The sequence below is a fragment of the Mixophyes fleayi genome, chromosome 5 (genome assembly GCF_038048845.1).
Source record: "Mixophyes fleayi isolate aMixFle1 chromosome 5, aMixFle1.hap1, whole genome shotgun sequence".
Taxonomy (NCBI): domain Eukaryota; kingdom Metazoa; phylum Chordata; class Amphibia; order Anura; family Limnodynastidae; genus Mixophyes; species Mixophyes fleayi.
Genome location: NC_134406.1, coordinates 42,526,696 through 42,543,968, shown reverse-complemented (window position 1 = coordinate 42,543,968; position 17,273 = coordinate 42,526,696). Strand labels below are relative to the sequence as shown.

The 17,273-nt window shown below is 34.8% G+C and overlaps 1 protein-coding gene across 9 annotated transcripts in view; it reads right to left on the bottom strand.

The window, feature by feature from the left end:
* Window positions 1-9,197: 9,197 nt before the first annotated feature.
* Window positions 9,198-17,273, bottom strand: part of DIP2C (disco interacting protein 2 homolog C) — a 382,732-nt gene continuing 374,656 nt past the window's right edge. For all 9 annotated transcript variants that reach the window (XM_075212090.1, XM_075212092.1, XM_075212091.1 and 6 more), the window contains 2 exons: window positions 16,597-16,720; window positions 9,198-15,442 (listed from right to left, as the gene is read on the bottom strand). In XM_075212090.1, coding sequence (XP_075068191.1) covers window positions 15,190-15,442; window positions 16,597-16,720 — 377 coding nt within the window. In that variant the 3' untranslated portion in view covers window positions 9,198-15,189. The remainder of the gene's footprint in view (window positions 15,443-16,596; window positions 16,721-17,273) is intronic.

Sequence of the window (17,273 nt, the reverse complement as noted above, 5' to 3'; positions counted from 1 at the left end):
AAGGAACAGAGGGGAAATGGTGATAGGAAACAGCAATGAAGGGGCAAAAGAATAAAGGAGCTAATAAAGTAATAAAATAATTCCTTCAGCAAAAGAGACTTTAAGAATAAAATTATATCATTGTTTATTTACAAAAGATTAAGCAAGCGCTGTGATAACATTATCACTCATTTTCAGTCTCTGAAAACTCTGTCTGTTCACATTCCAGACAGTTACTTTTAGTACCAATAAAAGTAGGTTGTACTACAATTTACAAATATATTACAATTGGTTGAGAAGGTATATAGGCGTATCCTGATCCCCCCCGGCTTCCCTGGATGCAATGGAAACTCTGAAGAAATTCTTGCAACTCTTTGTTCCAACATCTCTGATTAGAAACATCTGTCCTTTGAATAACTCCTTCATTCCTGTTCATATCCCTCTCATCAGCTCACAGCAAGGATCCAATTGACATAATAATACCACATCAAATATTAATGATATACTAAAATAAGATAAAGCAAAGTAAATATTTTCATATTAATAAATTGTCTTCTTCCAAAATAAAATATCTTTGACAGTCCCCCATTTGATAGTTCTCTAAACTATCACACAATATTATGATTACGAGGGTTAATTCGTTCACACAGTTCTATAATTTCTTCCCCTGTATTATTTACTCTCTTAATTTCTCTACTCAATGTTTTCTTACAAAATTTCAACAGTACTGGTATACATTTTAATACAAAATAGATAACGAACAATAATCCTAATATAAAAAAAAATCTTCCTAATGAATGCATCAACAATTGAAACCATGTACTAAAACCTTAAAAAATATTATTATGTATTGTTTTTAATCTAATAATGAAAACCTTGTATCTACTGCAGATAATGTCATGTTATATACATTTATTACTTCATCCATATAATTATCTTCTCTAGATTATGTTTCATTTGTAAAAAAAAATATAACCTTATGTTTCATACTTCATCTGTAATATTACACAGTAACCTCTTGTTTGTGCAGTAAAATAATTTAAGATCAATCTATGTTCTATTAACTATATTTTTTTAAAAAAAACTTGAAATTCTTTTGCAACATAACAAACGGTTTCAGCATACACATTTGATATTTTATCAATCAATGTAGCTAAACCTTGGATATAAAAACCGATTTATATTTCTATGTGCAGTGCCTATAACTATTAATATAATCCATACTTGTACACCAGTTGATTCACTAATAAGTTGTGATACTGGTTATTGTTCACTCTTTTCATCACTTCTTTCCTTTCTTTTTATAGTCAAATATCTATTAAATACTTTTTCGATACAATTTCCTTTAAATCATTTTGTGTAAATAGATTAACAACTGGAATCACCTAACCTAGATAACATAGTCTACTTTAATTCAATGGTATACACCTATATGCCTTACTTCCACATTTGTAATATATTATCTAATAAAATACATGGTATTTCTACATGTAATATATCTATGTATACAATATCTATAAACTTTCCGTGCTTGTTTTTCTCTAACTGCTCTTTACAAACACCATCTTGTAGCATTATATTTTATTTCCATGCTACTGTTCCCAAAGATCTCTTTAATCCAACATATCAAAATTTTAGATTTATTTTTAAATGCAGGACTTTTCCCAATTTTACCTAGATGTAGTGTATGTGTACATATCCAACAATTAGTTTAACTGCTCATCCTATCATATGAGTAGAATGCATGATGAAGACAGTTCTGAATCTTTATATTTACGACTATATGCCCCCATTTCCTCAAAACCACTAACGGATCTTACCATCAGGTCCTCATAACCAAATGTCCATGAAAAAAAATAATATAAGGTATAACAATAAAAATAAATCATGCCTATAGCGGTGACAACAATAATAAGGATATTTTCCTTTGACTTCTGGGTCAGATTCTTCTTCCCAAACCACATCTTTGTCCAAGTCCTGAAACAAAATTGTTATATATGGTTCCAAAACTTTATTAGTCTCTGCGTCTCTTCAGGTCACTGTCGGATCGACTACCTTCTTGCAGTGGGATATGTGAATCCAAGTATCTTGTTTCAGCAACTTTCAATGCTGTGGTTATTCCCATTGATCTGTCAAATAACTAGAACATTAAAAATTTCTGTCCATAACATTTTCCTGGTTGTATATACTGACAGTTCTCAATAGGCATTTGTAGTACAATCAGTTTCAAAGTCTCTTGTTTCTTTTGTAACTGCTTACTCATCTCATTCAGGTACTTAACAGTTACATCTTGAATGCATTTGAAAAGTCTCTTGCGGGCTGATAATAATATTGGGTTGTCTTCTGAACAAAATCTCATGTGGTGAAAAAAAAAATTGATTGGAAGTCTAGGAGTGGTTCTGATACTATAAAATATTAGAGATAATACCTCTAATTAAATCATCCCTGTATTCATCATCACTTTACTTAGTGTATTTTATATACCATTAAATCGTTTCAGTAACTTATTTTTTTATTCTTTAGTAAAATACATAAAAAAAAAGACAAAAACAAACTTACACATTGAAATGTGTACCTCTGTCATTCTCAATTATTGGTGATATACCATATCTACACACAAATTCATATACCAATTTCTTTGCTGTAAATACTGCAGTGCAACTACACTTCTATCCCACTGAGAAAACATATCTGCAAACATTAGTACATACAGTAAATTATGACTTTTTTTTTTATTGGGATAAAGTCAATTTATATTACCTGGAATAAATCTCTGTAGGAGGGATATGTGATGGTTCTACAGATATGGCTTTACCTGGATTCTTCCCTCAAGCAAATAAAGCATGAACCAGCCTTTTTACCTGCATGAGAAGAGAAGCCAGGTGCACACCAGTAGGCCTCTAGTCCACACATACCATACTTATCTAAATGAGTCAGACCATCGGCTGCTTCTGCCAGTGCTGGTAGGTAAGCCTTTGGGGCCACTGATCTATCTTTCCATGTACCATTGGTATCTTGTACACATCCCTTCAACTTCCAGAGGGCCAATTCCTGTGAATAACAAAACTTTTACATTCTGATTAATTTCTGATCAGTAATTAACTGAAACAACAACAAATTCAAGTCCTGTGAAGAAATGTTAATTAGTAATGGACTTCTTACTACACCTATTGTAACTTCATCTGTCCTTTTATTACCTAATGCAATTGATCAGTATTACCTGGGTGATTTTAACACTTAATCACTACCTGCAATGACATCTGAATAGCATCTAGCATCTTCTTCACATGTTAAAAATATGCTATTGAAGTATTTACTACAGTTAGACAATCTCCAAATCACCACAATGCACCAAATACATATCTGCTATCTGTGTAGATGTTTAATACTTTTGCCTTGCACTTACTCACACACTGTTGTGAGTGCTACTTATATTATATCTTATACATAACTTTCCAATCTCCTTTTATCTAGGATAACTACCATCTGTATAAAAAAATTATACCTACTCCCAGTAAGTGTGTATCCTCAATGTCAGATCTAGCAGTAAAGGTTCTAGTCCAAAAGTTCCATACAGTCATAAATAGGCATTAATTCATCAAAAATTTCATATACTTATCAGTACTTTCATCTACACTCTGTGCATTCCCATGCACACTAATTAAGAACATAAAAGTATTCAAGATATTACACCAACAAATGATAAATAAAGAAAAGCCATAAGATCTCATTTACAATTTACGAATCTGGCAGCGAAGACTTGTCATGTTTGTGAAAAATTCATCAAGAGCAAAACAGGATATGGAATAAATAAAAAAAAAATAATAATTTCTGACTAACTACTAGATATTTACTATGAATAATGCTACAGTTGCAGCTACTTTTAAACAGATTGACAATGAATGAATACATTTGTCACTATAATAAACAATAAGTCTTTGATAGTTTCCATGTACATTCCAGTTACACATCCCTAGAAAGATGTGCACTTATGATTTATTTAGCGACTAGTGCATACGCAAAATAACTCGCACACTTTCTGAGGAAAGATGTGTCAGTCCTTGGGTCAAGCAATAACCCAAATACATAACCTGAACTGGCAAAATTGCAGTTTATTTCTGGAAACCATGTAGCCATGTTGATATAGGAATATTAACAGCTAACAATAGTATCTACAAAGACTGTAAAAAACAAAACAAAAGTAAGTTATTAACATATAAGATAAATACAAAATCACAGTGTAATATAAAAGTCTCAGGAAAATCAAACAATAAAATAGTTCACATAGATTGGAAGCTTGCGAGCAGGGCCTTCTCACTTATTTGTCTGTTTTATCCAGTTTGTTTATTAGTTTACTATGTTTGTCCCCAATTGTAAAGCACTACAGAATTTGTTGGTGCTATATAAATAATGATGATGATGATAATAGTTCAACATCTAAAGTTCTCTGCTTTCCTTTTTTTTTCTTCAGAAATCTACACATGTATTTTTTCTCTTCAAAGCCCATGGCCCCCCTTCTCTTGTGCTGGGCACAAAGGAATTTTTCCACTAGGAGTAAAAGGTTTGGGTAATGGGTCTGTTTCTCCGTCAGAACAAAAAAACAATGATAGAAATCATTCTTGTCAGCATGTAAAATCGTTACCAGACATTTTTAGGTGTGGTTCACAATCACATTGAATATTTTTAAATAATTTGGGCTATTAATTCTCTTTGTCTAAAATATTTTAATTGAACAGTCAATAATGTATGTTTCAAATCTTCCTGTTTCTTACTAATAATATATCACAATTAATGATCAACTCTTACTCCTATATTCTGGGATTGTAATTTGAAGAATGCTTCTCAAAGTTTCTGCTAAAACTTCAGCTCCAAATTCTAACAGCCAGTTATCTATGCTCTGCTATGTCCACATATACATACATATATATATCCACAATACCAACAATTCGGTGCGCTCAAGTCAAATATAGTAGATATTAAAAGTTCCAACGTGCTTTGTTCGTGATCCAACTCTTCTTCTCATGCAATTTACTTAAACACCAGCAGTATATAGTCTGCGCGTCTTCCCTTCCGTCTCCCGATCTCCACGGGGAAACAACCAACACATCTACAGTATTAAAAACACAGGGGCGCTTCCATAGTGTATTATCCAAGTAAAATGTTTTATTCCAAACATTAAAATAGCACGTACCAGATGGCAAAGGTATTCAGGCATAAATAGTACAACAGCTCTGATATTCACATACGAACAGCAATATTTGAAGCAGCTCGAAGTCAGAGAGTCTCCACAGTCACTCAAGTGACTGAGTGACTGTGGAGACTCTCTGACTTCGAGCTGCTTCAAATATTGCTGTTCGTATGTGAATATCAGAGCTGTTGTACTATTTATACCTGAATACCTTTGCCATCTGGTACCTTGCTATTTTAATGTTTGGAATAAAACATTTTACTTGGATAATACACTATGGAAGCGCCCCTGTGTTTTTGATACTATACATATATATATATATATATATATCCATATACCCATTTAATGTGACATTTTAGCCACATCTTATGCATAATAATCCTCAAAAGATTTACTATTCTTTAGCTTAATCATGAAAAGTTTATATTAATCAACTCACAGGGGAAAATACATAATTAGCAACACAATGATATTAAATATTAGTCATTTTAGTATGATCAAAAATTTCATTCATGCACAGCATTTAAAATTATCACAAAATTGAACAATGTCTCTCACAGGCAATGAAATTTCGAAAACCCATAATAAATTTCTGACGACCTAACAGTTAACTAGTTCTGATGTACTAAAGCAGGCCCTGCGCCATCTATTGGTTACTTCTGGTAGTGCAGCCACTCCCTATTAAATTACTTTTAATTGGGATACTTCTCCACAATTTTATTGTTATCCTGTGTCTTTTCAGACATAACGGTTTCAGAATCACCTAGATCAGATTCAGGTGACTGTAAAACACTTTTTTTTTTATCAGATCTTAGCTCTTTTTTCTCTGTTAAACAATACTTTAATATGTCAATAACTTTGTTTTCTGATTTTTCAATTTCTCAATTTCTGTTTGCACATTATCCAAAATATTTTTTTTTATCAAAGGACCCTGCACTTGGAAACTGCTTATCACAATAATTAGTCATATTCATACAGCCTTACACAAATCACTCAAAAAACACACGTTTTAACCCCGCAGTTTTACAAAATTAAACTTATTTTTCTATCTAAACCTATGGACAATCTTTCTCATACTTCACTGAGGATTTATCCCCAGCAGTACATAAATCGCTCATTATATTTTATATTCATCTTTATTTTTATTTTATTTTATTTTAAGAACTGGACTCTGTAGTACGCAAGTCCAAATTTCTCATATTAAAATGCGTCCCGCAGTGCACATTTAAATCGATAGTGGTCCCGCAGTCCCACTATCCAGATAGTCCATTAGGCCTCACGTCTGAGAGATAGCCTCAATCTCAACACTGTATTCAGTGACTACATAGATTTATTAACTCTTTGTTTTATCTCTTAACTTCTCAACACTCATTAATACACTCATACTCAGATAAGCAGTTCACAAAGCAGGCTCCCCTGAACTTCAGACATTTTTATATTGCCTACATTCCAATAACAGAAATACATATGATGTACTGTTTAGCAAAGTAGCAGACAGAAAAATGTAACACTTTAAACTCCTACTTTTAAATTCTATTACAGTTACTATAAACCAAAAAAATAATTAGCTAAAAGTTCTCATTTCTGCAACACAAATCTCATTGGAAAAAAACACAAGATAACCACTTTGCAATCCATGGTATACATCTCTCTCTATTTCAAAAGGATCGGCAATAACTTACCTTCCTTTATAAAAGAGAAAATCGTCGACCATGCATTTCAAAATTAGAAATCCAAATGTCCTTTGTCCAAATCGAATTATGTTGAGGAATCTCAGCAGTGCCTCCAATTAATAAAGTAATAAAATAATTCCTTCAACAAAAGAGACTTTAAGAATAAAATTATATCATTGTTTATTTACAAAAGAATAAGCAAGCGCTGTGATAACATTATCACTCATTTTCAGTCTCTGAAAACTGTGTCTGTTCACATTCCAGAGTGTTACTTTTAGTACCAATAAAAGTAGGTTGTACTACAATTTACAAATATCATATTACAATTGGCTGAGAAGGTATATAGGTGTATCCTGATCCCCCCGGCTTCCCTGGATGCAATGGAAACTCTGAAGAAATTCTTGCAACTCTTTGTTCCAACATCTCTGATTAGAAACATCTGTCCTTTGAATAACTCCTTCATTCCTGTTCATATCCCTCTCATCAGCTCACAGCAAGGATCCAATTGACATAATAATACCACATCAAATATTAATGATATACTAAAATAAGATAAAACAATGTAAATATTTTCATATTAATAAATTGTCTTCATCCAAAATAAAATATCTTTGACAGGGCACATTGTAAGCATGAAGTGGCACAGTGTAATGGTGAAGGGGCAGTGTGAGCATGAAAGAGCACAGCAAGAGCATGAAGGGGCACAATGTTATGGTGGAGGGGCAGTGAACTAATTCTTGGCCACTTCAAAATAGTCCAGAGCCTTGTTCTTGAAGTGTATTTGGGGTCACTGTCCTGATGGAAGACTCATGACCTTCGACAGGGACTCTGGGTTCAACGCTGTGTCCCAAAATGACCTAGTGATTTCCATGCACATGTTCATGGAGCCCAGTGCCAAATGCAGCAGAGCACCTTCAAAATATCACTGAACCTCCTCCATGTTTAATATTTTAGGTTTTCTTTTCTCTGAAAGTTTCACTTTGCTTTCTGTAAACATAGGGATGATGCTTTACCATAAAACTCTAATTTGGTCTCATTTGTCCACAGAACATTCCCCAGAACAAATGTTGGCTTGGTCTGGTGTGTTTTAGCAAGCTCCAATCAGGCTTTGTTATGTCTCTCAGTAGTGGGGACCTCCTACCTTATATTCCACAATCATTGAGTTGGTGACAGATAGTGCGAGTTGAAACTGTCATAAATTGTGTTTGAAAGTAAACCTGAATCTGGCAGTTGATTGAGGTGATTTCTCCACCAGTCAAACAATTCTGCGACACAATCTGCAAATAAGTTTTCTCTTGTGGCCACATCCAGGTAGGCTACAGTGCCATGAGTCTTAAATTTTCTAACATTTCATACGGTGGAAACGGGAACATCAAGGTTTCTGGAGATTGATTTATAGCCTTGAGATTGTCCATGTTTGAGTACAAACTTCTGTCTGACCTCCTCAGATAATTCTCTGAATTTCTTTCTTATTTCCATGCTCATTGCAGTACACACAGACACAAAACAGGAGAAAGAGTAATTTTCTCTATTCAAACTTGGTTAATGTGTAATTTATATTGTAGGCACCAGCTACTCACCACAGGTGAGTTCAGTTCCAAAGTGAAGAAGAATCATTTGCTCGAAATCTAATTAATTCTAATAGATTTCTGAGTGGAATAAGTTACAACTTACTAAGTTTTTCTGCTTATTGTGTTTTATTCCACTGCAAACCAAATAAATACACGTGGATACATTTTTAACTCCAGCAATTTTATGGAATTTCTGCATAATTAGTAAGGAAAAACGGCAAGGTCCCAATATGTAGTTGCTGGTTGCGTAATAGAAATCGATACATTGTACCTGCCCAGCACTCATGATCTGCCAATCTGTCCTTTACCATCCCCAACCCAGAACCACACCTTGCCCAGCCTGGGCTAGGGAAAGCTTCAGGAAAGCCACAGTAAGTGCACCATTGGGTGGCAGACAGGGCATTCCTTAAAAAACGATTTTTGTAAGTAGAGGAACACAAGATTGCAATTCCATCAATAATTACCTCCTGTTAATTATTGATGGCTGATATTGTAATTGAAAGTGTAAGGTTCTAACCCTGTCTTTTATCTACTGGGAAATATATTATAAAACAATTCTAGTTAGCCATTTCGTGTATTGATTACAAACAATAGAAGTTTGATGTTGTGGGTGAACCAATTTTCTCCTCATCGGGGCAGAGTGACGGCACTAGTTCTTGGTGAATTAATATTTAGGTTTAGTCCATAAATTACCTGCACTGATGTTATGATATAGTGTATAGACAATAAGACCATAAGAAAGATCTGTTCAACCTAAGATTTAAGAAAGACATAAGAAAGACCAGATTTTCAGAGCAACAAAAATAAAAGCTTTTATTTGTTCATTTGAATATAAAACAGGCGTTATCACAGATGTACAAAGCGTACTGGTGGTTTAACATACAAGAAGGTTGCTGTATTTTGCACATAAAAATTTTATTTTTTCCCTCGGTTTCAGCTGTGATTGGCTGAGTAAGTGACGTTTCTCGAACCAGTCAACACTCCATGAAGTAACGCTTCTGCTAACATTCAACTGATAAACAGGGACAGTCTTCCCTGGGGTAAAGTGTCAAGCAGAATGAAATATATAATAAAACAAGCACCAGGAGGAATCTGTTGGAGTGTGTGTGGTGCGTGTATGGGTTTAGCTGTATTCTCCTCTCGGGCTACCCACGTTTGACTTCAAAAAAAGCACAAAAGGTCACAAGACAGACGTTACAAGATCCCATGAATGGTTTATCTACAGTACACTTTCTAATACAGAATCTTCCTTTATTGCTGTTTCTTAACCTTGCCAGCACCAGAGAGGGCAGTCACGTGTCATGTACAATGGGCACAACACACAGAGATCTGAATAATTATTATGATACATCTCCTAGTTGCAGGCAGAGAATGCTACATGTTTCTGTCTTTACTACGCCATTGGTTGCTGCTCCTCCTAAATTAACAATTGCTGTTCCTTTCCATCCAATTAATACCTGAGGTCAGATGCTGGCATTTTGAGTCCACATTATGGTAAGAGTGCTGAACAGGTTGGCACAGCTTGTTTCAAAGTGCGTTCTTTATTTTTATTCACATATCCCAGAAATCTAGAATTGTTTCCTTCACAAACACCACAACATCAGTCCATCACCAACAAGTCAAAGAAGAAACCTAGTTTACACAGCACTACTTTGGCTTTACCAAACCACATTGCCAAAATAGAGCATTTAAGAGTAGAATTCAATAGGAACCAAGCCTGGTAGTGGCATACCTAGGGACTAATAACGCACATTGTACTGTATGCATGCTGCCGTCTATTAAAGAGCTTCATGCAAAACAAACATCAGAGGAAAGATTTGCAATTCCCTAATGGATCGCAAAGGTATAATGTCTGGTCTGCAGTACTGAAGTCAAGGATTAACTTTAATCTATTTATCTGCATTAAACAGATACAAATTTAAATATATTTTTTAAAAAAGCCAAATGGTTAGGAAATGTTGACAGGAGGAATACTTTGATGTGTAAGTCATTTATTATTTCAATATGGATTTATAGACGCATATTAATGAATTAAAACTCATTTGGAGATAGCAAAACTGATAGTATTGTATAAATCAAATGACATTGGTACACCATAGGGCTAGTGGTGAGAGGACTCCAGTTGTTTTGGAGATTTCAAACAAAAGTCTAGTGTGTCAAATTGAAAGTCCAACTCTATGAATATATTTTATCTAGCAAACCAAAGAAATAAGTTACCTTTCAGTTTTTTTTAAAATTTAGAAATGGTTTTTAATATTAATCTATGGTAAAAAAAATATTTCTGGGGTTCTTATTTGCTTATTAAATCAAAGAGTTCCACCTGTAAATGAAATATATTTAGTCATCTTGTTAGAGATTATAAAGTAGTGACTTAGTCACAGAGCAGCAGTAACACATCACTTGCACCAACACTAAGGGAAAATGTGCTTTTAGGTTGCAGATGACAATTTTAATGTGAAATGTTAATTGGGTCATTGGAGTTGTGAGTTTCAACAGTACACACTCCCTCCTGTGACTTTGACTAAATCCGCTACACTAACTTACTTTCTTCTGTGCTTTGTAGCAATGTATTTATTGAATTAGAGTTGTTTAGTTTTGCTGCCCCCGATACTGTATGTCGTACCTCTGATGGGCTCTTGGCATTGGACACAACTGCATCGAGAGAACTATGCTAGGAAAACACAAATAATCTCTGCCTGATTATATAGACTTGGCTGAAAAGCACAGAATGGATCTGCAATGTAAAATAAAATCCCTGTATTTAGTAAACGTAACAGAAATAACAGCTGTTAAACTACAGTCATCTGAAGGTAGAAAATCCTTTAATTATATTAAGCCTACTGAATAGGTGTCTTGACAAAGAAGGTATGCAAAGTAACTCATTATACAAAACATACATAAGTACACGTAAGTACTTCCTTTCAGCTTCCCTTCACAGTATTATACCATATAAAAAATAAAACGGGACTAGTTAAAAATAACTGGGAAAATACTGTTCGTGTTTGGTCTTGATGCTTTAGTGTTGGTATAGTTGAATATTCTAGGTCACTGTATTGTATGTTCTAATCACAATAGTAAAAAGACTGCCTGGACAAGACATGGCAACAAATAATGACTCCTTCGTGGCCTTTAAAACTCAACTATTTACCTCCACAGGCTCCTAGAACAGAAGTGAGATGTATTTATCAGGATATTTTTTTTATTAAAGAAGTGTACTTTGTATGTAATGCCATACTGCAGTATCTGTATCAATGGTATGCTGTGTACACACTAGCATTAAAAGTATGGGTTCTACAGGCATTTCTAATGTAAGGTAAATGTATGAAAACTGATCTGAAAATAAAGATCATTGCAGTAATTGAGACCCTACATATATTTTGTTTTTACACGTATTTAACTTGCATTGCGTTGAACACTTCTTGTCCTATTTCAGTGCGTCTGAAAGCATTTGCAAACTTACATTCATGCGCTAAGGGAGTGCATGATAAAAGTAACGAGATGCGGTCAAGAAAAGCTTCCATATGCTTTTGCCCATGTTTTGCTTGAACAAGATGGTGCCACAGACTCATGTTTAGAAAACACAGATTGGACTAACTTGTAAACGCATCTAAATACATATCAAATGCACCTTAAAAAACACCAAACGCCGGTGTGTACAAACCTATAAGGTCACACAAGGAGAATAAATGGTCTAATTTAGATTGTGGACTATCCAGCCGGCTACAGAGCAAATACACGTGGAAAACTTTCTAAATCCATATTTAACCTCTCTACACGTAAAGCCATCCACACACAGGAACACGTCCTACTAACCGTATATGGTCCGTCAAGCAAGCCCAGGAAAACGCACAGAGCAGTTGCAGGAGTAAGGGCTCAGTGCAGATGGAGCACCAGTTATCCCAAATTGGTTTACATGGACTAACCAAAATTGTATTCACTGTAGGTGACCATTTACTAAAGATTCAGTTCTCTGGTATTACAGCTGAATTCATCAGAGATATCTCTTGCTCCATCTGTACATAATAAAAATAATTTTAATGTAAACATCATGTGTTCTATAACGTTTGCAGATTATTTTAATGTCTTAAGAGCCTGGGGACCTACAATCATGTAATGTGTATCTACCAATGTTGCTAGTTGGTACAAGCTGGTGATAGAATTACCATAGTTGGCAACATCGAAAAAATATTTTTCATTGACGCTGCTGCCGATTCGGTGCATCCACACAGGTAACACACAATAGGGTCTCGTCGGACGCTGGAGCACTATAATCTCCCATCATGTCATGTACACTGAGTTTGATAATTGTGTACTTGTTTGCATTTCAAATAGTCCTTTTAAAAAAATATGTACTTAGAAAATCTATAGAGTAAGAATGGATGAAAAAAAAAAAGCTTTATTATGCAGTAAATAGGGACAATTCCAGAAATAAATATTTAAAATCCGGAATTGTCCCTAGAAATTAGGAATAGTTGGCAGCTATGGCATTACATACATAAACTCCAAAACAAATTGCTTAATCTTCAAAAATGAGTCCGTTTGACACTTTTCAATGTTCTTATAAATGGGATATTCCACCTTTAATTTATTGGCTATACATGCCCTACGGCAGCTTTCACTAAATACATTCAGTTATCCATCAGGCTGCCATCTGTGCTTTTAAGACATGTCTTTATATTATCAGGCAGAGATATCTATTTGTGTTGCCTAGAGATACAATACAGCTGTGAGATCCAAGAGTGACTTCACAGTTCTACAAGATGATATGAAGACATGGCTGAAAACTACAGAATTTAGCCAGAAAAATAAACAAAAGGTATCTATAATTTGCTGGAAAACAAGTACCAGCCAATCAACTACTGTCATCTGAAGTTTGAAACCCTATATAAAAAAATAAATAAATAAATAAACGTTATTGAATTACATATGCCTTTTTATTTTTGGGTGGCTTTCAATTTAAAATCCATGGGGAGTGCAAACTAGGTTTGATTATTTTATAGTTACATTTTCTCAAAATCTCACCAAAAACTCATGTAAAATAAGAAGGTATATTAATGTATCAACAATTTAGACAATATTGAATGCCCACGAAACTAGTGAGGCAGCACGTTGTTTAACAAGAATGTCCATCCAACTATGAGTTTCTGAAAACCACCTTCATTCCTCAGTATTATTATTTTTATATATATTATCAAATGTTTCTCTGTTCAGCACACACATTATACAATTGTATCTACTGTTGCTTCTCTAGGAGAAAGGAAAAAAAATGATAGTGCATTTCAGCCATACGTTTCGTACACCATCTAAAGGATGGTATTTTAAATCCACTTGCTGGTATCTAGGATAATCTGTTATACGGGAACACAAGCAATCCACGATTGCAGTTTTCAAACAAAGATTGTGAATAACACCCAGATATATACAGTGGGAGACACCATGCAAGTGACATGTACTGCATCGTAAACATTAAAATATATCCCTTCCCACATAACCCATTAGTGAATTTATAATTTCATATATATATTTGATGTGATACTATCCACTCAAGATAATACGCTTTTTTTTTTATATTAGCAAACATTGCAAGACATTTACTTTCTTGAATGCTGTTTTTGTTTTATACTTCTAAAGAGATCAAAATAAATTAAACATTTTATACATAATTACATATGGAGAGTTAACTTATTTTATCTTTTTAGTTCAGTACAAAGATACTTGCCAAAGTCCACCTTATGCATAACTATGTTGCTTTTTTGTTTTATGTTTTTTTAATAATTGCTAGTTATATTACTCTCAATCTGAGATGAACAGCAATTTTTAGTGTGCTTACTTTCGGAATAGCTATGCAGACCATCTTGGGGCTGAGAAACTTGGCTTTGAGATGGCTAAGTTACTATGTAACCTCTGCCAGCCATTCCGCAGACCTGGGGAGGCAACAACATTAATTATAGACGGTTGCAGAAGACTGATTTTGGTAGAAATACAACACATCAAAACCTAATGTGTGTGCATGTTGATTTGCAACGATAAGTTATTGTTGTTTTATCAGAGGCAAAAGAAAAAAAAAAGGTTCCCTTCAGATATCAACGGGTTAAAACACTGGACAGATTAGCAGCTTACAAACTTTGGCTTCGATCCAGTACCCAAATAGTTAAAACTGTGAAGTTCATCTTTCTTTTCATGGCGCCATTACGAATTTGGAAATTTTGCTTGTTCGTACCTTTTCTCTCTCTACTCACAAATAACAGGATTTTAGGAATAATAAAAATGAAAAATCTAGATCGAATTGTTCCCTATACAATGTGAACCCTTTAGCAACTTTGTCACTGTGAAAGGTTTTATAAATCAACCTATTTCCATTATATTTAAAAAAAAAAAAAAAAATCCTTCATAAAATACATAGCTACATAATGAAAACAATGGGGTCAGTCTGGCAACATAAGACAAATAACTTGCTTTAAAAATTGGCATTTTAAAATAATAAAAAAATGTTGAGGGTCACACAGGTCTCCATATATTGGAGACCAGAATGGTTCTCAACAAAGTACCTAAAGAGTCTCTTGGTGCTAAAATGTAGTGGTAAAAACAAAAAGCACATTTCACATTCTGTCTGCCCAATTTTTGAGAATCTGGAAAGTTATGACAAAATCTGCTCAATTCTCAACAAATATTATCCCCTTATTTGCACGTTGTTGTTTTTTCTTTTTTTCTTTTAAGTGAACACAAAAAAAATTTATACATCTATTGTTAAGTCCATGGAAGCCTTAAAAGTACAAGACTACATGTTGTAGGCCACATATATAGGGTCCAGCTGATCTGCCAAAAACCCATCTCGTAGGTGCATACGCTGTTTCTCTCCACGGGAGTTGATAGGAATGACACCAATGTCCACCACTACGACCACACCTACGATAAGATAATGTTCCTCCAAGATCACATTGGTGACCAGTGGTACTAGATCCAGGGCTTCCTGTTCTGAGCCATCAAGTTCAACGACGACAACCAACAAATTTGTCCAGGTAAACACAGCACTGTTGTAAGAAAATAAAATGAAGGTTGAATTGAGAACAAAATAGGGAAAACAAAGACTGGGTTTACAATGGAGCATGAAGACAGGTTTACAACAACAGACACTTTCTAGGTGAATCCGTTTGCAATGTGCGATGTCAGAATCCCAGAAATACCCAAAAAAAAACATACATCGAGGACCTGTCACCATTGTGGCAAAAGTTATTTCTAGGTAGGAGAAACACAAAAAACTTTTCCCTGCTCCTTCCACCTGGTAGAGCATCGAACCAGAAGAGCAGCTGACACTGTAGTCATCACAGCTAGTGTGCTAAACATATTGTAGGGCAGAAATCTACCGCTCTATCATCAACAACTGCTCTTGTTGGGCAGAACTCTACCGCTCCATCATCAACAACCGCTCTTGTTGGGCAGAACTCTACTGCTCCATCATCAACAACTGCTCTTGTTGGGCAGAACTCTACCGCTCCATCATCAACAACTGCTGCACATCATCGTAACCTCTGTCCCAATGGTGACATGTCCTCTTTAAGTTCACAATAAATTCTATCACATTTCTATGCATTACAAAATCTGTTTTCCTTCTTAGCAGTGTATTCTTTTCAACAAGACAGAAAAGTAAACCAGATATGTCACCATTAACTTATAAACGTGTCATCGTCAGGCCCAGTGAAAACATGCAAAAACGTATAATTTTTGTAAGATTTTTTTTTCCTATAAAATGTACATTGCTCATTAATTAAAAGTATGGCAGCTAGGTACCATTGTGAGTTATCCCTTTCCTTGTCTAGGACAGTCCACCTGATGGGAGCTTGGGATAATATCTGGCAGATGTTGGAGACACAGTAACTAAATATAAATGTGCTTGGAACGTGTAACACAGGTATATACTGAGACAACACTGGTAAGTGACACTGTCCGACAACGTGGGAAAATTGGACTATCTACTATCGACATGTTACTACCATTCTTTTCATCAGAGTAAGATACTTAAATTTATGGAAGCTGGAGTAGCTGCTGTCATGTGTGCCATTGGAAGCATTAATAGAAGGCATTAAACTTACTTTCTTTTGTTCTTTCAACTTAAACTCAAGTAAGTAACTGCGGATATCTGTGAATGATCGTGCATTGATATCATTCTACTTGAGAAGACACTCACCATTCTGTTACGCTCTTGTGGGCCCTGATCACAGACGTTTCTATATCGATGGGGTGATACCTCATCCCTCGAAGTTCCATTGCTTCATCCAGAGCCCCAACCACATAAAGGGCATCATGTCGTTCTATATACACGAGTAAAAATACATAACCTCTGTCAGACACTGCCTGTCTGGTCATACAGATCACCAGGATTCAAATCAGATCACTACTAGTATCACTTATCACTCTCTTGCCCCATTTATGGTTAACACTAATTAATGAATGAAAAGTCAGGAATGATGCAAGATCCCCAAAATCAGAAAGCAAAAAATTAATTTGTGTTCATACAGTAACATATAATATATGGAATACTATTACATTTCAAAAGGTTTATTAAAATTAATTTTAGCACCAGTTATATGATTATCTAGATTTCACAGCTATCCCAATCTCCACTCTGAGCCACACTCGTTCCTGTTGTCTCAATTGTGTGCTTCTCTCAGTGTAAGATCTCCCAGAAGCAGGGACCTCTTTACCCTTTGTTTTCACAATGACATATATTTTGTCTACCTGGTATATCCCTGTTTTATGGATGGTCTGTTTTACTCAGTGTCTGGAGCTGTGGAACATTGTGGTGTCTTACAATCAATGACTATAACAATAATAATAAACAAACATGTGGTTGATATAACTGTT